Genomic DNA, 27,697 nt, shown 5'->3' with positions numbered 1-27,697 from the left:
AAACAGTCTTGAAAACATTTCCTATTGTGATGGGTAATCAATGGAGATAATGATGAGAAACAGAAACCCTAAGTGGTAGGTCAAGCAGGAAAAAAGCACCAGCATTTCACATGAGTTGTAAATGATAAATCGCATACACGGGAAATCTTTAAATACAGAGAACTGGCAACATAAATAAGTCAATGCCCGAGTATCGGCAGAATGATCCTAAAAAAGCCTCTGCTGGGATTAAACCAAATTTCTTTTCCAAAACCCCATGCTGGTAAAAGCGTCTGATCACATGTTTGTAAATCGTTCAAGATGGGATCACCATTATGATAAAGCTCGTGTTGATGAGTTGTGTTAACTATTCTTGCTGTGTTTTATTTTCGTATGTTGTAAGTTACATTGGTTGACATTTATATATGTCTTCTGTGGACTAATTGAGTGAGTGTTTATTCTGTTCTTCAACCTCATGGCTGTCAACTGAGTAACATTAAAAAGCATTTCCTCAGAACTTAGAATCTCATTTTTGATCGGGTGAGTACTGAAGTAAATAGAGTTAGCTGTTATGTGAGTTAGTTCCTGCTACATCTATTTAGTTATGATTGGTAATTTATGGATGTGAGATGGTGTTTGCTACTGGCAATATACTGCATCATGCTTGGAAGACTATGGGCGCAGGAAGCACATAGGTGTGCGTGAAACTGTATTGGCTATAAACAGTATGCTCCTTCAGACACAGACAACTGTCCTCTGTGTGCAAAGAATACATAAGACATCCTGAGTGGGTGTGTACCGTGTGTAAGCCTTTTGGCAATTTTCTCCTTCAAGCATGGAAAAGTGTTGTCCGTGACTAGAGTATGTACAGGACATTCTGAGTAGTAGTCAGACATCTTGGCTAGGTGTGTGGCATCCTTTTTAGATGTACTCATAGTGTCTTTTAGCACTATTCTCTCTTCTGCTGAAAGCTTATTTTAGATATATGTTTATTGTTCCCTGGACCATTTGTCAATTATAACTGTGTGTTTTAATGTTTTATTTGTTTTATGTAACACCATTTATTGTCTTGTTTTTTTGTGCATGATTTAAGTGGGGAGATATGTATTTGGATTTGATTATTTTCCTTGTATGCCATAAACGGAGATGCGTGGCATTCTGTTTTGTTTGCCTTTGTGTGAACATGTACCTGGCCTGTCTTTATGGAAGGGGTTTGTAGTAACTGTTATTCTGTTACGTTTCAGAAAAGGAAGGTGTGTGGCATGCTCACGTGGCATATTTTGTTATGCAATGGTCATCCTTCCATCTGTGATACCCCAAGAGATCATGGGATCCTTCATGTGGTGGTATTCTGTGGTCGGAGTTTGGGCCAGAGTGTCAAGAATTGAAGCTGCTTGACCATCTAGCTACACGTAGTGTATTTTATGTATATTTTATATATATAACTATCTTCTTGTTGCAAGAATCGTAAGCTAATCTTGCCTGTTTCTGCACTAGGCTACATTACTAAAGAAGGTATCTAAAGTTTCAAATCAAGGCTTAGTTTTAATGCACCACACACTACCAAACAATTATAATTAAAAATATTAGCTCTTCTGGTACAAAACAACGCATGAAACCGTCTGAATTATGGTGATGTAATTTTCCTAATAACCCTCGTTTCCACCAAATAACACCTGAGTGTAGCAGTGGTATTTCTTCCAGCAAACAACTGCAAATGGAAAATTACTCTGATATATAAAATTATATTGCCACTGATTTTTAGAGGATTACCACCTAGTCTAGATAAGGTTTTAAAGGCACATTTTCAATCAAAAAGATTAATTCAAAAAGTTTCTGTGAAATGTCCTTTCTATCCGTCATTTATTTCCAGCAAAAAACAGTTCCTTTTAAACAATATATTTAGCCAACACCTAAGATGGGAGGGCCACTTTTAACGATTCAAGCAAAGAAACTGTTGGCCCTTTATTTGTAGGATTAAATGGAAGTAGTTATTGAGTACAGAAACTGCCTCTGTGCGTAGGACCCAACTCCAGTATTGGATTTGTACATAGGCCACAGAGGTGGAACGTGGTCCAGAGATCTCAGGTTATACAATTGAGGAACCTTGGCAGTTATTTCAAAAAAAGACTGTAACCTAAACTGAGAACCTGAGACACGACCATGAAATGAATAGGGCAGACACAGACAGCCAAGTAAAAAGATCTTTCAGGTGGACCCCTACGGAAGACATTCAGAAAATGAACATCAATATTTTAGATGAAGAAAAGAGAACTTGATTAATTTGATTGATTTGTCTTTGCATTTAGAGGTCTCATTCATGACAAATGTGATATGCTTGAGGAATTGCTTCTCTGCATCAAAGGTTTCTCTGGTGCTCGTTTGGAGGATGCACCAAGGCCAGCACAGGACTCAGTTTCATTGCTATTGTTTCTGGTATCCACTTAGCTATTATCCCACTAAGCTTGAAAAACACGTGTCATTTATGTGATATGATGTGATCTACAATGATAGAATATGTAATATAATAGCTACTCGAGTATCAAGTTGGAGGTCTTTCGGCACATTCTATAGTGGTCCCATCACCACTGTTTCTTCAGTATCCAGAAACCTTAACGAATGCTGCACTATATCAATCATATCTCCTTTATTTACTGGTAGTGTAATATATTTTCACATTGTTTCATCTGGGTGTGCGGAGTGGTTTATATAGCTTGAGAATGTATTTAATGAAAACCAATGAATAAGGAAGCAAAACATTTATGTAACAGTAGGTTACTCTGGAAGAGTACTGAAAATTTCCTGCAATATTGATAATGATACCTGCTGATAGAGGGTCTCCCAGGAATCTTGTGTCATAAGGCGAAAAAGAGCCAAAAAGGCCCAGCCAAAGGAGTCAAAGCTTGTGTAGCCATAATTTGGATTCTCTCCGGTCTTGACGCACACATAGGCGGAAGGACATTGGCTAAGAAAAGAAAAACATACTTCAAGAAATGTCTATGTGTAGGACATCATGTTACTGCAAATGTTGTTCTTTTTTTAACATCCTTTCTATTATAAACCTTTGTGCATGTATAGTGAAACAAAGAAAATAATGCAAAAAATAAATTGTCATAAAAGCACAAATATAAGCAATCTCATTTCTCATCATGCAGATTCTTAAAATGAATCATAATAATAATATATTGTTTTTATGTAGTATCAGTAATTGCTGTTTTGTACTTTCATAGCATTAAGCTTAATGTTTTACAATTGCCAGATATGGTGCTCTTTTTTTCGAACACAGAAGGATGAAGAGCAGATTCCACCCTGCTGTGATTTGAATTTGTGACCCAAAGGACAATAACAGATGTCAGTTGTGAGCTCTTACGTTGAACATACTGTTTAGTATGAAACAATACCACCAGGGTAGTAACAAGCTGATAAAGAAAAGTAACAAACTGATAAAGAAAACAGTATGCACACCGATGTGTTAGTCAGAGCTGACAGAACTCCGTGACTTTTGTGCAGCTGACAATAATCATAGTAATCATTTTTACAGTGATCTCTCAATTCCCAGGTTCAAGCTAATCTTTATTGCACTCTTTACTCAGCCTCTGTTGATGGTCTGGCTTGACAGTGCAGTTGTCGCCAGACAATTATGCCAGCATCACTAGAGAGTGGCTTTGGCTCCTCCCACATGTTGAGAGTTAAGAGTACATGTTTCAGTTGGACAGATGTTGCGTTCTTCCACAAAAAAGTGCTTGCCCTACAGCAGCTGTGATAATTGTGTTTATTTATCCAGCTGCCTAAGCTTGAACTTTAAGGGGTACACACATGACACTGCAGTGCTATTAAGGTGTCGTAGATAACCTGATAATTGTTGTTTTTCTCTGGCAGCAGCACTTATTGGAAAAGGGCAGACATTAACCTATCTGGATTATTTGGTCTGGCTTGACAGTGCAACTGTTACCTGATCTTTACAGCTATGCCTATGTTACGCTACAGTTCTTTTCTTTCACACAAATAGATTTCACTTTATGTGCTATTTACTAGTAATGCTTCATATTTCCTTACAACATTCCTTCAAAGGCAGTCATATCGGTACTGCTTATGCTTTTCTTCACTATTTGTTTTTCTAGTCCTTACCAAAGTATGCTAAAATGGAACATCTTTTCTAGTTCCAATTTTGTTCTTCATTAATACCATAGAGGTGCAGCTGCAACATACAAAGCCATTAAATACATAAATATTGAATTGCTACAGGGTTGGCCCGTACATGGTTTGTTTGACAAAGGTTTCTTTGCAGCAGTGAAAGTGTATTGATCTTAGCTGTCCTGAAAAGATGCATCATTTAGAACTGCTGGCCAGCATGCATCACATTGGGTGCAAATCTAAATAAACGTAAAATCTGATAAATCTTACAAGCAAGGCAGGCCATGCCTGCAATGCTTCAAGCTGAAGCATTCAAAAAGGCGATGGATGGAATTTTTGGATTAATCTCAGCCATCAGTAATTACTCAGTCCAAATTCCAGTCCATTGTTAATTTGTACACCATGGCACCTTTGTTTGGACCCAGCCATATGCAAACCAGCCTTGAGCCTGATCCAATAGGCATTGTCCAGCTTTAAATGCCAGGCCAGGCCCTCACTGAACACGAACCCAAACAACCCAAGAATAGTTCATTGTGATTGGGGAAGAGTCAGGACTGGATTGCATATTGGTGGGTTCAAACTGAGGTGACAACGTGGACAAAATAATGATGGACTGGGATTTGACCAGAGTAATCACCAATGGCTGAGTTTCAAAGAAGCATTCCATCCAAAGCTTGTTTGCAATGCTTCAAGCAACTGAAGATTTTGACAATACTATATGAAGCAATGCTCATGTTGTTAAAAACTTAATTTAAAGATATTTACATAAGGATGCAGGATTACTGGGCACTCTAAGGTTTCCAGATCTAAGCTCTCGACATCAGTCGAGCCACCAGCTCTGTATTAACTTTTGACAGCCCACTACTGCAAGGTCCTTCATTGGCCCCACTGGCTGCTGTAAAGAAACCACACGTTTGCTTTCGATGCATAAACTGTAAACCTAAATAATTCCATAGACAAAGAAGCTATCTGAATCTATTGCTTTTCCATCTAGGTGAGTATACCTCCCTGACCCCACAAACATTCAATGCTCTCCCTGGGGCTAACCGCAAAGGTACTTTTGACTCCTAAGTAGCCCTTATCAATCAAATTAATTATGTAGTCAAATATGCCAAATGCAAATCCAAACATGCCAAAGAACCTCACTTCTAATCTCATACTATTGCCAGAAACTACCCTTGTGATTTCTAATACAGTGTAATGTGCCTACAAGTGCTCTATAATTCCCAAAAGCATCCAGACAAATCTTTAGATTTATCAGATTCAAGACAATGTAGTGATCTATGAGATGAAACAAAGAGAACACTTTAAACTTAGTCTTTTCATTCCAAAGTAGCTAGTGCTTTGCCGTGGATGAAATATGCGTGGTGGGGGTGGGTGAAAGCCATGTGGCCTAAGCAAAATATCTATGAAACCTCATAAGAGGTGGAACTAACAGTACGCTCTAATATATGTGAAACTGAATACTCTGTTTGACAAATTCATAACTAGAGTCTTACTGGATAATGAAAAAAGAAAATGAGGAGGCAGCAGAATATATACTTAAGAGTTTTTGTAGCACCATTATTTTATGACTCAGGAATAAAATATTTGATAAGGTAAATGTAAAAATAAGAAGTAATAACTTGGGTATTCATTTGGAATGAAATAGTATCTTATACCTCCGGACAGCAATTGTAAACAACATCATATTGCTGAGTCTCTGAGTTCTGGTTACTATGGTGCAGGCATGGCATGGAACATGAAGCTAGCTACAGCTTTTTCGTCTGTCACAAAGGATAGTAAGCGTTTGCATAGCCAATAGGTCTTGTCTCTACAAGAGCTATTGGCTTTGACAATGTGTTTTGCCATGTTGTATACAAGTGAGGCTGCTGTTCAGCATGGCTAAAAGTTAGTGGCATGGAGGGTCAGAGTGGAGTGGGGGAATAGAATGTCGTAGAGTTGAGTAGAGGCGAGTAGAGGTCAGTGGTTGAGTGGCAAAATGTGTTGTGGAGTGGGGTGAAAAAGGGTGGAGTGAGTTGGAGTGGAATGAGGTAGTGGGGTGTATTGGACTGGAGTGGAGTGGGGTGGATTGTATTGGGTTAGGCTGGGGTGGATTTAGTGAAGTGAGGTGGATTGGTGTCGTGTGAATGGGACTGGAGTGGGGTTGATTGAAATAGGGTGAGGTGAATTAGATTGGACTGGAGTGGAGTGGGGTGGATTGGAATGGACTGCAGTCAATTTGATTTATTGGACTGGAGTGGGCTGGATTGGACTTGAGGGGGTGGATTATGTTGAAGCAGGGTGGATTGGGGTAGATTGGAGTGGAGTGGAGTGGATTGGATTGCATTGGATTGGGTTGGACTGGATTGGATTGGCCTGGATTATATTGGACTGGAATGAATTGAAGTGGGGTGGATAGGAGTGGGTTGGGTGGACTGAACGGGGATGGGGCGGGGTAGATTGGATTGGGATAGAGTGGGGTGGATTGGAATATAGTGTGGTGGAATGGAGTGAGGTGGGACAGAGTGATGTGAAGTGGATTGAATTGCAGTGGGGTGTATTGGATTGGGGCGTGGTGGGATGCGGTGGGATGGATTGGGGTGGGGTGGATTGGAGTGGGGTGTATTGGATTCAATTGGATTGGATTGGGGTGGACTGGAGTGGGGTGGATTGGAGGTGGGTGGATTGCATTGACGTGGGGTGATTGGAGTGTGGTTGGGTGGATGGATTGGATTGGAGTGGATGGACTGGACTACGATGGGGAGGATTAGATTGGGGTCGGTGCTTGTAGTGGAGTGGATTGGAGTGGAGTGGATTGGATTGGTGTGGGGGTGGATTGGACTGGGGTGGATTGGAGTGGGTAGGCTGGCAGACTGGACTGGAGTGAAGTGGATTGAACTAGGATGTGGTGGGGTCGATTGGTTTGGGGTATAGTGGGGTGGATTGGAGTGGGATGGAGTGGATTGAAATGGAGTGGATTGTGGTGGGGTGGCTAGAGGGGGTGGATTGGACTGGAATGGGGTGGTTTGCATTGGAATGGGGTGGATTGAAGGGGGTGGATTTGAGAGGAGGATTGCATAGAGGTGAGGTGGATTGGATTGAGGTGAGGTGAATTGGATTGGTGTGGGTGAATTAGATTGGAGTGAGGAGAATTGGATTGGAGTTGGGTGGACTGGAGAGGGGTAGGGTGGGTGGATTGGATTGGAGAGCAGTGGACTGAACTAGGATGGGGTTGGTTTATTAGATTGGGGTACATTGTGGAGGATTGAAGTAGAGTGGGGTGGATTAGAGTGCGTTGGAGTGGATTTGAGTGGGAAGGAGTGGATTGAAATGGGACAGGGTAGACTGGACGATGTGGATTGACTGAAGTGGGGTGGGGCAAAGTGGGGTGGACTGGATTGGGGTAGACTGGAGTTGGGTGGATTGGACTGAAGTGTGCTGGAGTGGAGTGGATCAGATTTCAGTGGATTGGATTGAGGTGGGGTAGACTGGGGTAGGGTGGAGGGGGCTGGAGTAAGGTGGATTCCAGTGGGATGGATTGCATTGAGGTGAGGTGCGGTGGATTGGATTGTCATGGGGTGAACTGGATTAGGGTGAGGTGGTTTGGATCAAGTGTGGTGGATTGGATTGGGGTGGATTGGATTGGATAGGGGTGGGGCAGGGTGGGGTGGGGTGGATTGTAGTGTGATGGGGTGGATTGAGTAGCATGGGTTGTGGCTGATTGGACTCGAGTGGGGTGAATTGGATTGGTTTGGATTGGAGTGGGTTGGATTGTATTGGAGTGCGGTGGATTGTATTGGAGTAAGTGGATTGGAGTGGAATGCGGTGTATTGTATTGTAGTAGGGTGAATTGGATTGGTTTGGGGTTGATTGGATTGGTGTGGATTGACTGGAGAGGGGTGATCTGGAGATGGGTGCACTGGACTGGAGTAGGGTAGATTCAGGTGCTTTGGAGTGGGGTGGTTTGGACTGGAGTAGGGTGGAATAATGTGGACTGAATTGGATTAAAGTGGATTGTACTGGAGTGGAATGGATTGGGGTAGTGTGGATGGGCTGTATTAGTATGAGGTGGATTAGATAGCGGTGGACTTGATTGGAGTGGGGAGGACTGGAGATGGTGGATTGGGTTGGGCTGGGTTGGGGTGGGGTGGGTAGGATTGAAGCTGGGTGGGATTGATAAAAGTGGGTGGGTTGGATTGGAGTGGGGTGGATTGGACTGAAGTGGATCAGACTGGAGCAGGGTGGATTGGATTGGCATGATGTGGATTGGACTGGAGTGTGGTGGATTAGGGTAGGGTGGATAGAATTGGGATGAAGTGTACTGGATTGCAGTGAGGTAGATTGGACTAGGCTGGATTGGGGTGGATTGGATGATATGGGGTGGAGTGAATTAGTGAGGGGTGGAGTGGACTGTAGTGGGGTGGATTTTGGTGAATTTGAATGGGGTGAATTGGGATGAAGTGGGGTGGGGTGGATTGTATTGGGGTGAGGTGGACTGGATTTGAGGGGGGTGAACTGGAATGGGGCAGATTATTTTGGATTGGAGTCAGTTGTTGGAATTGAAGTGGGGCAGGGTGGGCTGGGGCAGGTTGAAGTGGGGCAGGTTGGAGTGGGGCAGATTGGAGTGGCACAGATTCCTTTGGATTGGAGTGGGGCAGAGTGGAGTGGTGTGTAATGGAATGGGACAGATTGATTTGGTTTGGAGTGGGGCAGATTTTTTTGGATTGGAGTGGGGCAGATTGTATTAGGTGGAGTGGACTGTGGAGTGGATTTTGGCAGATTTGAATGGGGTGAATTGGGATGAAGTGGGGTGGGGTGGATTGGATTGGGGTGAAGTGGACTGGATTGGAGTAGGGTGGATTGGATTGGGGTGATTTGGGTGATTTGGGTTGGTGTGGGGTGGATTGGATGGGAGTACGGTGGATTGGAGTGAGGTGAAATGAGATAGGGTGAGGTGGACTGGATTGGGGTGAGGTGAGGTGGATTGGAGTGGGACATATTGTTTTGGACTGGAGTGAGGCAGATTCAAGTGGGATAGATTGTTTTGGATTGGAGTGGGGCAGATAAAAGTGGGGTGGGTTGGAGTAGGGCAGGTTATTTTGGATTGAGGTGGGGCAGATTAGAGTGTAGCAGATTAGAGTGGGGTACATTGTTTTGTATTGGAATGAGGTGGGTTGTTTTGAATTGCATTGAGGCAGATTGGAGTGAAGCAGATTGTTTTGGATTGGAGTAGGAGGTATTTGAGTGGGGTAGATGGGAGTGGGGCATATTGTTTTGGATTGGAGTAGGGCAGAATGGCGTGGGCAGATTGTTTTGGATTGGAGTGGGGCACATTGTTTTTGGGCAGATTAGATTAGGGTGGGTATGAAGGACTGGAGTGGGGTGAGTTGGAGTGAAATGTATTGGACTGGGGTGAGCGGTCTGGATTTGAGTTGTGGATTGTGTGGGGTGAGGTGGGGTGGATTGGGATAGATTGGAGTGGATGGATTGGGGTGTACTGCACGATTACATGTTAATGCATTGATTCAGATACAATGTTGCATTGCAATATAGTGCACTAGAAGTTAAACTAGAAAAAAATAGTAATAGGAGTAGTGAACGGGCACTGATTAAGTTGAATAAATCAGTGCTTGGTCCCTGCTTCACACAGAGGAGCACCAAGCCTACAGCAACGGATTACGAGGCTGTAAAGAACAGTGCTGGGTAAGACAACAAATGTGACAGGTGATCCTCAAGCCCTTTACTGTACACACCAGAGTCGGGCAAGTAAGAATCATGCGCTAGCGCATACACTCACAGGCTAGACCCTAAAAATGGATGGCTATATAAGTCCCTGGATCAATGTTGTGTTTTTATATATACTTTATGGGGGGGGGGTCAACCCTGGCAGGCTCTGATTCACTTAAAGCACTAGCGCTGACTGCCCACAAGTAAAATATCTCAGTTCAGCTTTTTCACTGTCAATCGTGGGAACTTGATAAGCAGACATGCTCCTTTTAGAAACCAAGGCATCTACTTTTTCTTCACCCTTTCAGGTCTACTTTTCAAGAAACGCACGTTTAGCAGAACCAGAGATATGCAAATATCCTCCAATACACCATGCACAACAAGAAGAACTGTCTAGACTTCATAAGAGCTATGAAGACAGTCCTCTTTGCTAAGACAGCAACATGAAATACTCCTCTTAATCCTCCTGTTATGGTGCTTCCAGCTCTACAAATGCCATGAAACTGCCTTATTTGGGGTGTAGTGTTAAGAAAGAAAAAAAGTGTTTGCAACGCAATGGGTGTGACATTTGCTCGACTTGGAGCTATTAGCGTTGTAAAGTCCTAACTGGACTTTTCTTGCCACATAAATTGAAAATTGAAAGTAATAGAGTTGTACATAGGTGAGCCGATTTAAAGCACCACGCCATGAGCATGAGTGTGAAGTAGCACACATAAGGAAACAGAAGTTGGCTCTCAGTCAAACGTATCAGCAGTTATGCAATTATCCATGTAACAGGGTCAATGTCATACAAAGCGCTCAACTACTGACCCCCGAAATTGCACTGTGTAGGAAATAATAAGAAAAGTAGTCCAGAAGTCATGTGGAAAGCATGGAGCCTCGTATGCTTTCAGTAGTAGGCCAGTGCGCTCGAGGAGAGCTAAACACCGGAAAAGGCATGGCGTATGCATGCCTTTCACATATGAAATCAAGCGATTTTTAAAAGGCAAGCCCACAAACCAACAAACTGATGGGCGTGCGGTGGGCGTGGTTAAAAGCCCATCGAGAGATTACAGCAGGCTCTAAAAACGATAACATTGTTAGTATAAGAGGCTTCAATTCATGATGTCCTGATTTGAAAGGTCAGAAATATAATTTCTACATTGGAAGAAGACTTTTGATTCTATTACAGTAGATTTTCCAGTAGACGGAAACCAAATGGAGGTACTCCATCTTAATATCTACTGCAGAATATTGCAGTACCAAAATATAATTTAAAAATATTGAGGATAAAACTATTGACATGGTGAATTTACAGAGTTTACAAGTGTAAGTATAGAGTTGCTTTGCTTAACTCCACATATTTGGCGATAAACATGTCTTCTGTAGATGTGTAGTTAAGCATAGTAAATCTATAATTACCTATATACATTTACCTTCTATTCTGGTACCATAATATTTTGAAGCAGTTATTTCAACATATACGCAAATTGGATTACTGGACGTTCGTCAGCTCGACTGAATTACATCCTGTATGCAAAAGTTTGTGCAGAGCAGTGTTTGCAGCCATTACCAAGGTGTGCAAAATTCGCTGATGCTACGTAACACTACACACCGCACACCACGTACAACCTAGAATTTGTTTTGTAGACAAAGTCTGAGAAGTTCAGTTTGAATATCTGAAAAAGTAGTACTTCAGCTTACAATTTCTTATCTTCATGCTGACATGATTTTTTTTATGAATCAACCTCACAACGAAAAACCCATAGTTTTATACTACACGTGTTTCACCGCTAAATTCACAGAGTTATACTTTGGCACGAAAATAAGAAATGGTATGTCCATGCGCTGTTGTTTTCCAAATTTCAAACTGAAATGTGTATTGAATACGTGCAAAGAATTTGTTGGCTTAACGAGATAGGTCCTGTACCATCGTTTAGGTAGTTGGCCTCTCCCAGCAACAAGGTGTAGATCCTGATCCAGATTTGGATGATAAGGAAAAGTCAATCAATTTCTGAAGTAAGTGCTACATCCAAAGAAGAATCCACAGGTGAGATTTCCTCCACCACATCAGAGAATTTACCATCCCCGCACAAATTTAAATCATGCCCATTATCTTGAAAGTCAGAATTAATGTAACAAATCCGACTGACTCATACTTTCTAGTGTTACTTCATGCATCCACTTCATTTTACTGCACTCATCCTGTACCTGCCTGTAGCCCCTCGAAATGGGACGAAATTGAAAACCAGGGAAAAGCATTTGATGGCCTAATCACCCAAACCATGCTTCCCATAGTGCGAAAATAACATGCATACTCCAAGACATCACTGCCAACGGTCTCCAGGAGAGCTATCCTGGCAACAAAGTAGACTAGCCAAAGGCATCCGTTGTAGCTGCTACCAAGTCATTGACACCCTTCTGCGCCTTCCACAGTTCTTGTTCACCCAGGAGTCTTGCTCTTCTTCAAGGCTTTATCATTATTTGTGGACATATTCAACTGCGGTTATTACCCAGCACTCTCCATTCTTGCCAGATGACTGACTAGGTCTCTACCACCCGGTTCTTGAAATACATTGCAACTCACTAGTCCCTCTTATTTGTACCCATACACAAAGAACTTCGAGGTCACCATTTGGTGGTAAGAAACATATTACAAACACTGAAAATAAAATAAACATAAAAACCAAAGCAAGTGCAGTCTTATACCAGACAGTGGTGAAGGTGTTAATGGCCATTCTATAAAGTGGAATGGTGATTACTTTTGTGACAGTTTGTGATTTTTGCATGTGCAACATTTCACACAGCTTTTCTCCTCAGGGAACTGGTTAGAGTTGATAATGTCCCTTACCATCATCGAGAATGACTTTTAAAGGCAATGCAAAATGCCACAAGGGCGCATCACAAAAATGACACTCAATTGTGCATACTTTTCCAGACATTTCACGCTCAATTTGCAATTTCACCCACTCCAAATTATGCACACTCCTCTCATTCAGGTATCTCCATGCAAACACTAGTGTGGCAGGCATCAAAACATTTTGATCACACAGATGCAAAGTTACAGCAGCCTCGTCCACCAGAAGGTCAGATATAAATCAACTGCCATTAATGCTACATAATAGAACTCTGTAGTAAATCTCTTTTTATATTCTAAAATGATGCTGCATATGTAAAAGGACTGTTTGCTATTACTTCAGCTTTCCTACAACACACTCTGGAAAATAAAAAAAACTAAATATGTAATACTAAAAATCTAATAATCAGGTCCTTTGAAGACAATAATCTGATTGGTACTAATCATTCATTTGGGGCACTTTAAGATATTCTTTGAGAATGTGGTATTTGTGAAGAAAAAAACGGAAGTGGTTCTTGTCATTCACCATCATTGCAGCTTTACAAATCTTTCACAACCATACAACAGGATTTTTTGAGAAAACAACAAATGAAAACAGTTAGGGGCTGTTTTAAGAGCCCCTAGAGCCTCCTTGCACCACATTAGCATCATTTTTATTTACGCTAAAGTGGCCCAACGAGTCTAAAATCGCCACACTAAATTTATAAAGTGATGCAATGCATGCATTGCGTCACTTTGTAACCCTTTCCTTTACATTATGCCTGTGGCAGGCATAATGTATGGAAAGGGGGCGTTCCCCTGTTAGGGGGACCAAAAAATGGCACAAAGAAATCTAAAAGATTTCTTTGTGTCATTTATCACGGTACTTTTAACGCCTGCCGGGAGCAGGCGTTAAAAGCGGCATGCCATTGTTGTCAATGGGCCTCAATGGGCTTGGCAGGATTAGCGTCAACATTTTTGACGTTAGTTCTGCAAAGCTCCGAACTAGCATCATAATGTTTGATGCTGGTTCCCCTAACTTCCGTCATGGTGCGCCGTATCTTAGATGCAGCACTCACATGATGGTGTTAGGGGGCGCTAAAAGGTGCAAGAAAGTGGTGCTGCACTGGGCCCAGCACAGCGTTTCTTAAATCAGGGCCTAAAAGATTGCTGGAATCGACATGAGGAAATGGAAGCCAGATTTCTGTAGACACCTGATCAGTGGGCTGAAGACGCTGCACATATTAGATGGTGTGTCTATCTGGTGAATGTGTTTTCCATATAGAATACTCCTCACAGCTGCCAAATTTTAGAAATGAATCATTGGATTGTATCGTACACAGTAATATAATCTCAATTCCACTTAGATATATTTACAACAAAACATCTGGAATAGCCATCAAAGATCTTTAGATTGTGGCCTATATATCTTAAAGGAAAGCTGTGCTACTATTTGTTTTGCTCTCTCCCCCGAAAAAAGAAAATTCTGACAGCTAGTTACAAACTGTATTTTGAAGAACATTTAGTGGTTCTAAAGTAACACTTCTCATGTACTACAAAATGCAGTTCACAAACATACATGTGGAGATCGTTTCCTCGCCTATTTTTTCGATACAGAGATCTCCACACAATTAGGTCTACATTTTAGCATTAAATATGAAAGAGACAGGAGGAAGTGGCTGGAAAATGAGGAATACTTACACCTGAATTGGAGGGAAGTAGGAAGAAGTAAGGAGTGGTTTAGGGAGGGACAAGTAAAAACAAAATACCATCCCAAACCAGAAGAGCTAATGCATTCATAACTGCACTTCTGAAGTTATTACAGTGGAAAAGGTCCCGCAACGTACACATGTACGCTCATAGGTACTGTTGCACACTCTCATAAAAAATAATAGAGATATAAACAAAACAAAAAAATCACCACACAGGAAATAATGTTTATAAAAATAACGTTATTTTGACTTTAAAAAAAAATATATATATATATATTAATATATATATATATATTAAAATGAATACAAATATTCATATTCAAATATACGTACATTTATTAGTTCACTATTACAGTTATCACGTTGCACCAGAAAGTGTCTCATTATCAATAAAATAAGACAAATCAAGTGACTAGTTAATGTAATGCTAACTTGAAATCCAATTTAGCTATATTTGTATGTAGAAATGACCAGCTTGAAAGCATATTGAGCAATGCACTACCAAACTGGTGATTTATATATAGATATGTTGAATATCAAACTAACAGTTGTTCAAGTTGTTTATGTATTCAAATTCAACACTATTCAGGTAACATGTCAGCATCATAAAAGAATGAATTGTAACACAATGCCGCTATATGGGATCTTTTTATGACTATTCCTTTTTTGCCTCTTTTCTGTGTCCTTGCATTTCATTTTAAAATATGTTTTTATGAGTGTATTAAAAACACACACTACTTAACATAGGTCACTCATGGATAAATCGCACTGTGTGTAGTGTCACGTTTGGTGTAGCAAATACATAGATGAGAAAAAAGGGCTTGAGTGTGTGTTTTGTTTCTCTGAACAGGCTGATGTGATGAGGATAAATGAGCTACACTAAATATTAATGCACATAAATAATTAATAATTAAATATATTTTGAAAAACAAGAGTAAAGCATATTAACATTAACAGTATAGCAAATGTTGACTGCTTTATTGCACAGATATTCGTTTTCAAAAATCAATCCATACATAACATTTAATACTTTTTAATATATATAGAAATATTAATGTTGCTGGGTTTATGTTCATTATATTTGTGAGGGATATTATTCTTACAATAAATACACATTTGAAATAATTAAATACTTAATACAAATTTAAGTTAAAGTGCTGTAACATTTTATTTCATTAAGTCTAGATTTAAAATTCATATATAACATGATTTCAAATGATTTTCTACAATAAAATCTTTGTATTACGTTTTTCAGTTTGATAACTCTTTTTATACTTCACCAAAGAGAGATCTCTGGCCTAGTGGTGGAGACATCCACTGATGTGTGAAAAGTTATGAGAAGTAACTTTAGAATTGTAAATCTTGATCTAGGCAGCTCAACTAGAGGGTGAAGATATTTCAGTCTACCTCTAGGATAAACTTTACACTCAGAAATGGTGAATTTCAAAAAGAATAGATGCAGGAGTAGATTTATATGTTTAAATTTACCTTTGTAAATAGGGCCCTCAGTTTTGTCAGTTCATATTTCTCCCTGAAAGTTTTTGCACAAGCTGAAGAAATTCTTTTAGGAGTTTAGCCTACGATGTACGTGAGTCTCGGTCCTCGTCACAAATACCTTACATTACAGTTCGGATATGAGCCATAGAAGGATCCCAGACCCCAACGCAGGAAACAGATAACTCATTGGGCCTCGTTGTGAGGTGTGGACCCAGACAATTATCGGGATACCAGACATCAACAAATGTTCACTGAAGATGAGAGGGAAAGACTGGCAACTGGAAAGGCCAAAAGTAACTCTACTAGCATCACTGAGATACCAGAAACAAAAGTACCAGAGTGGCAATTCTGCTAAATGTCTACAAACATTCCAGAATTTGCAACTATACATAACTAATAGACAAAGGTCTTAAAGACAAGAAAACACACACAGGGAAATTCACATGCTAAATCATGAAAGAGAGGTAGTTCAGCTAAAGGCCCAATTATGGTCTATGGCAGATGAGGAGGAGCACAGCAATCAAACATCTGAAGCTAAGGGAATATGCACACCAAGGCACAATGGCAAACAAGTAAAGACCGACAATTTAGAAACAGTCGTGGAAGAATTTCAAAGTGGGTTGGCAGCGACATTGAAAAATCCCTAACATGCTCACACAATGTAATTTTCAAAGACAGTTGACAGGGGCATTTATCCAGTCAAGAAACATATCCAAAAATCATTTATGTGATTGTCAAGACTGCCTGTCATTTACTAGGCCTGACAGAAAAATATTTGCCTAAGGGTAGGTAAAATCACAGCTTTTTAAGAAATTTCACAAAAATTGTTTGAAATCACAGAAAACTTTGCAAAATTTCCTCGCCGGGACCTTGCTTCAAAATTGACATGAGAGCATGCCCTTAGTTTAAACACCATACATGATACTGGCAGGTGATTAGTTTAAGAGAGGTATGTCAATTGTGGTTTTACTATTTATACAGGCACCAGTTTCAAAAGTGTGATAGTCATACGAAATATCCTAACTGTAAAATCCTATGAAATTTCATGCCATTCATATATCACAAAGTTTGCAACATTTGAAAGATTTCTACTGCGGATAAAAATCCAAGCCTAGTTTGGATATAATGTCATCAGAATCCTGAATTAATTGCCCCTAACAGGGTACAAAGTGACCTCTGAAACTAGAGGAGTAAGAAGCAGAGGTGAATTGGTAGGTAGCAGGGGCTCAAACTCTCAATCTGCGTGGTACCAAACCTTGAGTCGGTGTAATATGTGGTTGCGAGCATCACCCACCCTTCCTGGTAGCAGGCTTAATTGAATTGCTGCTCGGGTAATATTTGCTCGATGAGTTCCTCAGACTAAAACTGCATCTGCAAGCTGTAGTGTCTGCTACTCAGGGCTCAAACTTTTGTGTGCCTATTCCTTGACATCAGAATTCATACAGAATATGGCAGGACTGGGATTAACCATCTTGTGAAAGGTGACAAGCACAAAGCTGCTTTCATGGTGGACCACGTTCTGTCATGTAACATTAATATCATGCCCAACAGCTGGGAATGCATTACTCACTTCTAAGCATGCTGCACAGCCATCGCACCTGCTACAATTCATATCAGGAAATGGTCAAATTAAGGTGGATGAAGAGCCTAAACGAAAGCCTCTTGCAAAATAGATACCCAGTAGTTCCTAAAATGCTTGATAGAACAAACCATAAACTCCATTTAAGGAATTTCTATAATGATTTCATGAAACCATGTAACCTCACCAATCCCTCAAACTGAAATTATCTAAGCAAGGCATGAAAGCCATCAGCAGCTTGTGAAACCAAAATCTGGCACACCTGAAAAACACAGTCTGAAGGCTTAAACGTTGCTTTAGACAATCCTAAACTGAGGCAAAAAATAGTTCTATGCAAAATTCACAAAAGATGATACAACTAACCAACCAAGAGGAAGAAATCTGCTACCCCTTCACAGGGAACTGCAACTTATTCCAATAAATAGCAGATTCAGTGAATTGAAAAGCAATCATTCGGCAATCAACAGCAGTGCAAGGGCATCCTTGCCTTTTCCTACAAAAAGAATGAAACGTGGGAGACTAAAGTCTTCATCTCCGAGAAGTCGCCATTTCTTCAATTAGCTCCACACATCTTTGCCTCATCTTTTCTGCCTGTGGATGAGATGAGAAAACTAGCCAATAGGATTAGCCCTCTAATGTGTGTTACATCAGTCAAGGGCCTCCTGCCTCAAGGAACTACCATTATTATGTTCATAAATAATGGACATTCATAACTTATGTTCCAGGCCCCAAAAAAGTACAACCAACAATCACCCAACAAGTGGTAAGACCACAGATAACCCAAAGAAACTATCTACCTACACTCCCAACAAAATGATGCAGCATAAATCCACAATACAATTGCAGGACTGTAAAACTCACCTGACCATCTGTTCGAGAGTCAGTCAACTGTTAGCAAATACACAACATACTCTGTAATCATATGTAAACATACATAATCTAAATTATAATTTGCATGTTCACTTTTCAAATGCACATAGCACACCATAATACTAACGATTTTGAACATAATTAAAACACCTAGTAAAATAAACGATATGACAAGGACCTCAAAGTGTCATTAGATTTCTTGGCACCCTGATCACATCTTTCCATTGAGACGGCGGGCAGTGCTTCTCTCATTTTCCAGTGGTGAATATGGTTTCACCAAATGGAAATAATAAACCGCGTGGTGTCGTTTGGATGATGTACGCATGAGCCTAGATGGTGGGTCTGTTAGTCAAAGCTCCACTGGTCTTTGCTGAGCTGAAAGTGATTAGTTTTGTGAACACAAGCTCTGTGGCCTTAAAGGGTTTGTGCCCTTTGGATTGTGCACAAGGTTTGCTCCACAAGAGAGCAAGGGCTCAGAGCAAGTAGGCCATTTGTGATACTGTGACGTCTGATCAATAATTGCCTTCAGACCAGTAGAGGAGCAATGGTGCAGTGAGCCCTAAAGTAAACAAAGGAAAGAAGAAATAGGCCCCCCCTGACCAATGGTTGGATGGTAAAATGCAGCCAGGTTTGTGTCATAATGGGCTCATCCAGACCCTCTTGACCTTGTGCCAGTGCACCTGCAGCACAAATTATGCCTAAACCCCTGATTCAGACCAGCCATTTTACAGACATACCCAAGCTGCCGTGAAGGGATGAAGAGCTTTTCTTAAAGTGTGCTGTATGCCTTTCTAGACACTTTTAATGACGTGCTCAAACAGGAAGCACCTAATCATTTCACAGGAGACCTTTGGTATGTTTCATTTTGCTTACTAGGTTGCACCGGGGAGGCTGAGGGTCTGCTGATGTGGAATTGGGTTTTCAGAACGTGCACTGGGAGTGCTTAAAAACGTTACAACGGTTTAAGGCTGGGTGGACTGTGCACATCCAGATTTCAAAGCTCAATTCTTGACGTGTATGGCAGTGTACAAATCAAAACAAGTCCAGCATGAGTAGGAAGCAAAAAGATAAAGACCAAAAGCTCTAAGAAAGCCCTGATAAGAAGGACAATCTAGTGTTTTGTGCTGACTTCAATAGTCTCTTTCATTGCTTTGTGATTTCCATAACCGCATTGCTGTTATTTGATGCATTCATATGTCCCATTCACTGGTTGTGTAGCTACTCCCTTACTTAGACCTTCTCTATATCAGAGCCACCTTTTTCTCACATACACAGCCAGCTGCCTTTCTTTAGATGCACCATCAATGACCACGATGCACTCAAGTTGCAACACGCACAAACAGCCAGCTTAACGCATGTCTGACATTATTCCTAGACATCCATGTCTCTTCACATACAAGGACACCTATCTCTCACTAATTGTATTCCGACATTTCTATGGCCAGAGCTGTACTCTCCTAGACACACAATACTTTAGCAGCCTTCATAAAGTTGCTGCCCTGCAAGCCCCGCCTATGATGATTCAAGCAAAACCACAATAGTATGATTCAAAGTCGTTTGCAGAAAAGTCCTACATGCTCTGACGATGCATATTTCCTGATTATCCTGTGGGGCTTAGATACATTTCAGCTGATCTGTATACATTGCACAGCGACAGATTCAAACTCCCCACTCTGATCTCATGAAGGCTAGTTAAGGTTTTCTCATCGAAACATGTAGACCTCATTTGCTCTTGGGTGATGACTTTATTCCAGAAAAGGTTAACACGGCTTCCCGAGGCATGTTATATGTTCAAATAAAAACATGGGACCACGCCGAGCTTAGAGGGGCAACTAACAACTAGCACATCCTTGATAAATTATGAGGGTTAATGCTGGAAGGACAAGATCAGTTGAAGCTATATGTTCCACTTCTACATCTATTTTTAGTCGTGTTGTTGTTTTGCACTGACATTATTTCTCCTGTCTTCGTTCAAAGAGAAACTCTCCAAATGTAATATGTTTATAGCCTACGGAGTCTTGGACTGATAAAAAAACACAATTTATTTTTGATAAGCCTTGCTAAAATGTATTAAAACTATATTAAAACGATTTAGAAAGTCGGACAATTTTGGTAGGATGTTAGCGCAGTGCACTCCAATTAGAAGTGTAATAAATGCACTTAACCATGTTTATAGGAGAGTGAAAAAATATCCCGCAGAGGTAGCTGAAGACTGGCCTCTTGACATTAAAAAAAATTGTACAGAATTGTCCCTCTCCCAAACTCATGTTGATTTCATTTTCATGGCACTCAGACCAAGCCACATACAGAGGCAGCCAACTCTCGCCCTTTGTATGCAGCAGTTCCCATAGCATTCAAGTTTCGCCACCTACAGTGACAAGCAGATCTGCAAATATCAATGCAAACATGTATACAGTATTCATTTATCTGCACGAACAGCGAGAGCCAACCCAGCCCTGTGTAAAAAGACATTTTTATGGCATTCATGTCTCTCTAAATAGAGACGCAACAAGCTCTGTTCATATGTATTCAATACTTTCCAGGCATTCATGTCTCTCCAGATCCATGGGCAAACAGTCTTATCAATGTGTGCAGAAATGTATACAGCATGCATACCTCTCCACATACATAAATAGTTTGTTCCCATGCTCTGAAGCTGACCTCAGTGTTCAGATCTCCCTAAATCTTTACGAAACACAAAGGTAGCCTTCGGGTCCCTCCACGTCATACGCAGTCATTTTGAACAAAGGAGCATCTGGACACCTTTCGATGTTTTCGTTTATGAATGTTTAAAAAAAATATACAGGCACAGCTCAGCTTGAGAAATTAAATGCTGATTCCTCTCAACTGACCTGGGGTGATGGATGGTGGGCAAAATATTGCTCCAAACTCAAAATGGAGAAACCTAGCAAGGTAAGAATACCTTAAAAATCCCCAAATATTACGAAAATCATCGTGTAAAACATGGGGAGAAACAGGCACTCCTCTTTATCACCCACAAATCAAACCTTTTATTTGGGAATTCAAAGCCAAATGACGTGTTTTGTTGACTCAATTTTTTCAATTCGATATTTAACCTGAAAGCCTCCACATCAAAGCACCAAAGTACAGCAAGTGAAATCAAAGAGGCACCCCACCAGCAACCCACAAGCAGCTGAACTCAGGAAAGCAAAACCTGACAATCACTAACAAAAATATAACAATGGATCTCATTTGTATTGGGATAAGAAGTTTTGCTTTCACAACGCTTCATTTTAGAAGGATGAACCTGTATGGGGGACACAGATGAAGCAAAAGAGAACATTAAAATTTACTGAGACCAAAACCCTGATCTGGAATTTGGCCAGCAGCAGATTTTCCTCCACCGCTTTGCATAGGTTGAAAATTCCGCCATTGTAGAAATTTCTGCCACCGCTGAAGCACTGCTGAATAATTCCAGTGGCTTTATATCCAAAGTGGTAGATTATTCTGGAAACTCTGACCATTTACTGGCAATCCGCAAGCAGTTTTCTATCATTGTCCATACTGGTGGCATAACTTTATCCCATTATTACAGGCACTGGACTCTTACCTGTCAAAAACGAGTGCATTTTGCATACCAACATTCTTTACTCCATGAACATGCTGAGGGACAAATTTGATTTTCACTACTGTGAGGCCTACCTTTTCCATAGGACAACTTTTGATAAGTGATACCTTTTGTTTGGGAGCAAACAGAATTTTCATCTTTGGTGTCTAAGGAACTGTAATTGAAAATCATCTTTAATGGTAAAGTCAGATTTTAATTCACAATGCTGAAAATGCCACTTTTAGAAAGTTGGCATTTTTTTGTCCTGACCATTTGGTGCCTGCAGCCTGATTCTGGGTCACATGGCTAGGTGTAGTTGGATGCTGGTATTTGTGTATTCGCACTCAGACAGCCACACAATAGAGGAACTGATTATTAGTAGGAAGGGCAATTCTGTCAGGATGAGGGAGCGCAGCTGTGGACAGCCCCACTTGCACTTGAAAGATACTGCCTTAGCTTAAACACAAGGAATTTCACACGAGCCTATTGTGACTACAGACAGCCTGGCACTGAGGCGGGGAGGCAAGAAATGCTACACACTCATGGGAGGGGAAAACTCCAGAACCTTTTTCCACTTTAAAGCTACCCAGGTATAAAATTAAAACCCTCAGACCAACTCTTCAGTTCACTTTTGGACCTGCAAAGGGCTTTCAGAAAACTGCCCTGCTGCATGTGGCCTGCTGTGTACTTCTGGGGACCTCCTGCTGCACCACGATGATTGTCCTGCTGCCTGAAGCCTGCTCTGTGCCCTTGGAAGACTGCTTTTTTGGTTGAAACCTGATTTTCTACTTGAACCCAGGACTTCCAGAGTGACTCCAAGGGCTAGTTGGTTGGCTTCCTGATCATAGCCTCAGGGACAGAAAAGTCTCCAATAATCTTGAGTCAGCACCTGGCCTCAGATCTTAACCTTCCAATTGGTGTGCCTCCAGTCCTGAAACCTTGAAAGTGGAGCTAAAGGTACCCAGATTGCCTGAATTAAAAACTGGGAACTATAGTAAACAATTACCATGAGAACCAAGACGTGACTGCGTACTACCTGCTCACTGATCCACCCAAGGTGCATCACCAGTCAGCCTGACTTCACTGTAGCTCCAGCTACGTCCTTCTCAACAGCAGCAAATCCTGTTCAGCAGCTCCTGTCCAGAAGGGTATCCAGCCTTTTGGCACGCTTGTCAGCTACAGCCTTCAGCTTCATCCCGCTGGAGATTTTCAAATTTCATAAAAAGAGACTATGGGCCTCATTGAGAGTTTGGTGGTCCCATGGTGGGGCTGCCAAACATGTGGTAAGGATACCACCACCATGGAAGTGGCGTCCCCCTACCCTATTAAAATGTTCCCATCGGTGTGACCGGCGGAAACATTGCAATAGAGTGTTCCTACAGGTCAGACAGGCAGGAACAGTGCTAAGTGATAGCACGCAGATCCCTTAAAGGAGCCACTTGCTATATCGTAGCACAGAGGGGGCTGACCAGCACCCTCAGAATGCACACTGTCTACAAAGCAGACAGTGAGCATTCTAAGGGTGCTGGGCAGTGGAGGGGCCCACTGTGGCCCCTAGCACACAGTTACCGCCAGCCTTTCCATGACGATCAGACTGTCATGGAAAGGCTGGCGGTGAGGGGAGTTGTAATCAGCCAGGTGGCGCTGAGTTCAGCGCCACCCTGGCTGAGTACAACTCTGACCTCCCTCATGCAGTTGGGAACTATGTTTCCGGCTCGGACGGCAGTCCCCTTGTGGGTCCGCCCACCAGGGTTGTAATTGGGCAGTTGAACCGGCTGAAGTGCGGCGGTCCAGCCATCAAAACGAGTGTGGTGATCTTCAGATCGGCACACTCATAATGAGGCCATAAGTCTGATGTGGACATGTCACAGCAACTCCACCCAGCGGCTCCCCGATGACTATGACTCCTCCTCAGATACAGTCGGCTGCCTTTCTCCGCTGAACTTTATCTTACCAGACATTCTTTCACAAAAGTTCTTCCAAGTCCAAAGTTAAGTGGAAACTTGGCTCAATCCACTTTGAGTATCCGAACCCCACTCTATTGTGGTCGCACATAACTTTTGACTCACACAACTAGATGTCTACAAATGGTGCTTTGATCTTTTAGGTGCTATTTTTCTTTTACATTGAAAAAAATCATAACTCTGGCTCTACTGCCACTGTATTAAAATGTACTCTATTTTTCTAAATTGGTGTGGCTTTTTTTCTTGTGTTTTCACATTATTACTATTTAAATGATGCATAAATACTTTACATATTGCCTCCAAGTTAAGCCAGACTGCATTTGTGTCAAGCTACCAGAGGGTTAAGCACAGGCTAATTTAGTGACATTATGTGCTTCACTCTACAAGGATTGCGGCTGTTGCTTCAGAAGGGCTCACACCCCCTTCAACCAACAACTCTATTTCTCACAGAGAATAACCATTACCGTTAACAAGAGGGCATTGGGATTCAAGGACCTGCCAATGTAACACTAGAGTACTGACCTCAGGACAAATGTGTGTATTATTTGTGTATGTAGTATTTTACTTTGTGTTCGTATATAAATACTCCTTTTTTTCATAAAGCAAGTATTTGACTGGACAATCAGTGTGGAAGGGTTACTTGTACAAGTTGATCAGGATCCAAAGTAGGTCAGTAGGAAAAGGTTTCAGCATCCGCGGCTGGGCTAAGTAGCTCCTGCTTATTCCATGGCCCTCTCACATAGTTTCTGACAAATGGCCTAAACAAATGATGAAAAAGCTGATCAAGGGCTGTTCCTGCTAAGGGGTGTCAATCACAATGCCCTAATCGTTTCAAATTTGGACAGGGCGGTGGTAATCCATTTGGTTGGCAGGTTTCAGGCAAAGGCTAAAGTCAAGTGCACCTGATCTGACTGTGACCGTCCTGCCATGCACACTAAAGGCTGCTTGAACCTGTGCTGTGTTAAGAAGTCACGGGGAAGACAGCCCAGCCCGCTGATATCTTATGGAGTGCAGGGTTCACCTGCTCCAAGCAATCCATGTGTAGCTCTCAGGCTGTTTAATAATACAGCATGGTAGCAATGCAAGCATTGGTTTTGATCACCAAGCTTCAAATTGGCCTGTCACTGTGGGCCTGTGCTCATACGTAGCGTAGGGCAGGGATATTACAAAAGATGGCAAATCACTGTGTGGCTTTATTTTGAAACCATACAGTGATTAGTTGTGTTTTATTCTTTGTCGGTGAAGAAATGCTCATCCCCTCATGTGCAGGACTCTTAAAACAATGTGTGCATGAGGAGAATAGAGGGGCTTAGTCACTTATCACCTTGTCCTCTCCGGCCCAGAGCATTTGTTCATCAGAATCCAACATTCTTACAGCACAAAATTCTACAGACATGGACCTTGTATCATGTGAGCAATAACAAGGTGAGCTAAGTAAAACCTTGCTTTTTCGAGTCCTAAAAAAACCTTCCAATAAAAGACACTGAGGGCCAGATGTAGCAAGGCTTTTGCTCCTCGCAAACAGCGATTTTCGCTGTTTGCGAGGCGCAAAAGCCACCTTGCGATGCCCATTCCCATTTTGCGGCTCGGTAACTTGGTTACCGACTCGCAAAATGGGAATGCGACTCGCAAATACGAAGAGGTGTTCCCCTTCCTATTTGCGAGTCGCATCGCGATACAGAATTGCTTTGTGATCGCGAATGCGGTCGCAAAGCAATTCGCAGTTGCCACCAGTATCACACTGGTGGTAACCCATTTGCAAAAAGGAAGGGCTCCCATGGGACCCCTTCCCCTTTGTGAATGGCCCTGAAAACATTTTTTCAGAGCAGGCAGTGGTCCTATGGACCACTGCCTGCTCTGAAAAAATGAAACTGACACGTTTCATTTTTTCGTGTGTAATGCAAAGGACTGCATTACAAAAAAAAAAAAACTGCTTTATTGAAAAGCAGTTACAGACATGGTGGTCTGCTGTCTTCAGCAGGCCACCATCCCTGTGAGTGCTGCGACTCGCAAGGGGGTCGCAAATTTCGACCCACCTCATTAATATTAATGAGGTGGGCCTTTGTGACCCACTTGCGACTCACAGATGGTGTCAGGGACACCATCCTGCATCCGGCATTGCGACTCGCAAATTGCGAGTCGCTCAGACTCGCAATTTGCGAGTCACAATGCCGGAATTTGCTACATCTGGCCCCAAATACTATCCACAGCCTCTGAAAAGGTTAACTAATGTTTCCCCAATACACCCAAAATTGTGCCCCAAGTAGAACTTTACTGACTCCAAATCAGCACTTCACCACCAAAACCATACAAGGGCAGCTGTAGTTACAAAAATACACTATGGAGGCTCTGCACCTTCTGCGTTCGTCATTGCTGTGCCTGTCATTGAACATCTGATATGTTTTAAGAAATGCTTGAAAGTGTATTATCACTTATTATTTTTTCCTAATTAGAGCTTACACAGCACATAATGTGTCCACGGCATGGCTTGTAGCATCTTTCAGTTACTATTTTAAACAGAATTTTCCAACATTTCTAGTGAGCACTTCTTCGGCATGCACAGAAAGGAAGAAAGGACAGATGAGCAGACTTAACCCTAGCACACATCAAGTAACATTTCTTGCCAGGTTCTCCGCAAAAGCACTGCATTTACTTGATCTAGATGCAGCTGTGGGTTACTGTGCCTCCTGATTCTACCTAGCTTGTAGCAAATTAAGCAGTTTATTCCATTCAATAAATTAAGACTGTGCTCCAGCAGCTTGTGTTCTTAGCGTCTTGGACAGTACATGCATGCAGTGCCAGAGAAACATTCAAAAATCCAGAGTTTCACTGAATTTGAGAGATTTTCCTTAATGGTTTTTTGCAGGGGTTAATATTGCAGACAGCATCAGACTGGCTGGGGCCAAAGAGAAAGGACGACTGGCACACATGGTGTCAGTGGAGGTGGATGACAGATCAAGGGTGCCAAAAGTAGTGGTTACGATCTAGTGGAGAGGTTGGGGACACAGAAGCTGCTGTAACTAAAGCCGCTCGTAATATATTTGGGGCTCTGAACTTGGCTGTGTTTAGGGAAGTTTCTTTTACTTTATCAAACTTAAAAACTACTGTATAATGTGCTCTGCTATTTCAGGAATACACTTGGGATATGCTTACTGCACAAAGATCTTAATGGCAAGGACAGTAACCAATCGAGCTATTCTTCATGGGCTGTGACCCAAGGGTTAAATTCATATGTCAGTTGCAGGACCACTGACCTTTTGAGCTGCCTACCTCTGATGAGAACCGATAATCTGAGGAGTATGTACACACAATTTTACATAAATCTCAGTTGTAGGCATGCCAGCACCTTGTGCTACCTTCCTGTGCTTGGGACTTGTGGTCTGAGTGTTACACATACATCTGGTTAATAAGCACTATGCAAACCTTAGCTATGTTATTGCCGTTGAACTTGTGACCAGAGGGTGGGTTAGACACTTAATTCAACAGCAGGCACAAAGACTCACTGAACTCCTTAAGTGGGTAAAATGACCGGGGTCCAGAATGGACATCCTCAACATCCAAATGCATATCACTCAACAGTCTTGCATTTGGTAGGTTGAATCCTGATTTTACTCAGATGTCCTCTTCCCATAAATGACAACTTTTCAATTTTGACCTCTGAGTGTATTTCAATATAAAGGTCAGGCTGAACCAATATTTGTATGTCCAAGGAACATCTCAGCATGAATCTGGGAGTCAACAGCTCTAACGTGTACACAACAAGGGACAGTAGAGAGGATTTGGTGATGGGTGGTAAACTCCTCTCCGCCAGCAGAGTTTGTGGAGGTTTGCCCACTCCCCATTCCTCTTGAAGCACACAGTTCAGCAAAA

At 41.7% G+C, this 27,697-nt stretch overlaps 1 protein-coding gene across 2 annotated transcripts in view; it reads right to left on the bottom strand.

The window, feature by feature from the left end:
* Positions 1-27,697, bottom strand: part of LOC138261759 (sodium channel protein type 5 subunit alpha-like) — a 957,661-nt gene that overhangs the window by 549,601 nt on the left and 380,363 nt on the right. For both annotated transcript variants that reach the window (XM_069211083.1, XM_069211084.1), the window contains one exon: positions 2,803-2,944. In XM_069211083.1, the coding sequence (XP_069067184.1) occupies positions 2,803-2,944 (142 nt within the window). The remainder of the gene's footprint in view (positions 1-2,802; positions 2,945-27,697) is intronic.

This window comes from Pleurodeles waltl, chromosome 10, assembly GCF_031143425.1.
Source record: "Pleurodeles waltl isolate 20211129_DDA chromosome 10, aPleWal1.hap1.20221129, whole genome shotgun sequence".
Taxonomy (NCBI): Eukaryota; Metazoa; Chordata; class Amphibia; order Caudata; family Salamandridae; genus Pleurodeles; species Pleurodeles waltl.
Note: the sequence above shows the minus strand (reverse complement) of the source record. Positions and strands in the feature narration are given on the sequence as shown.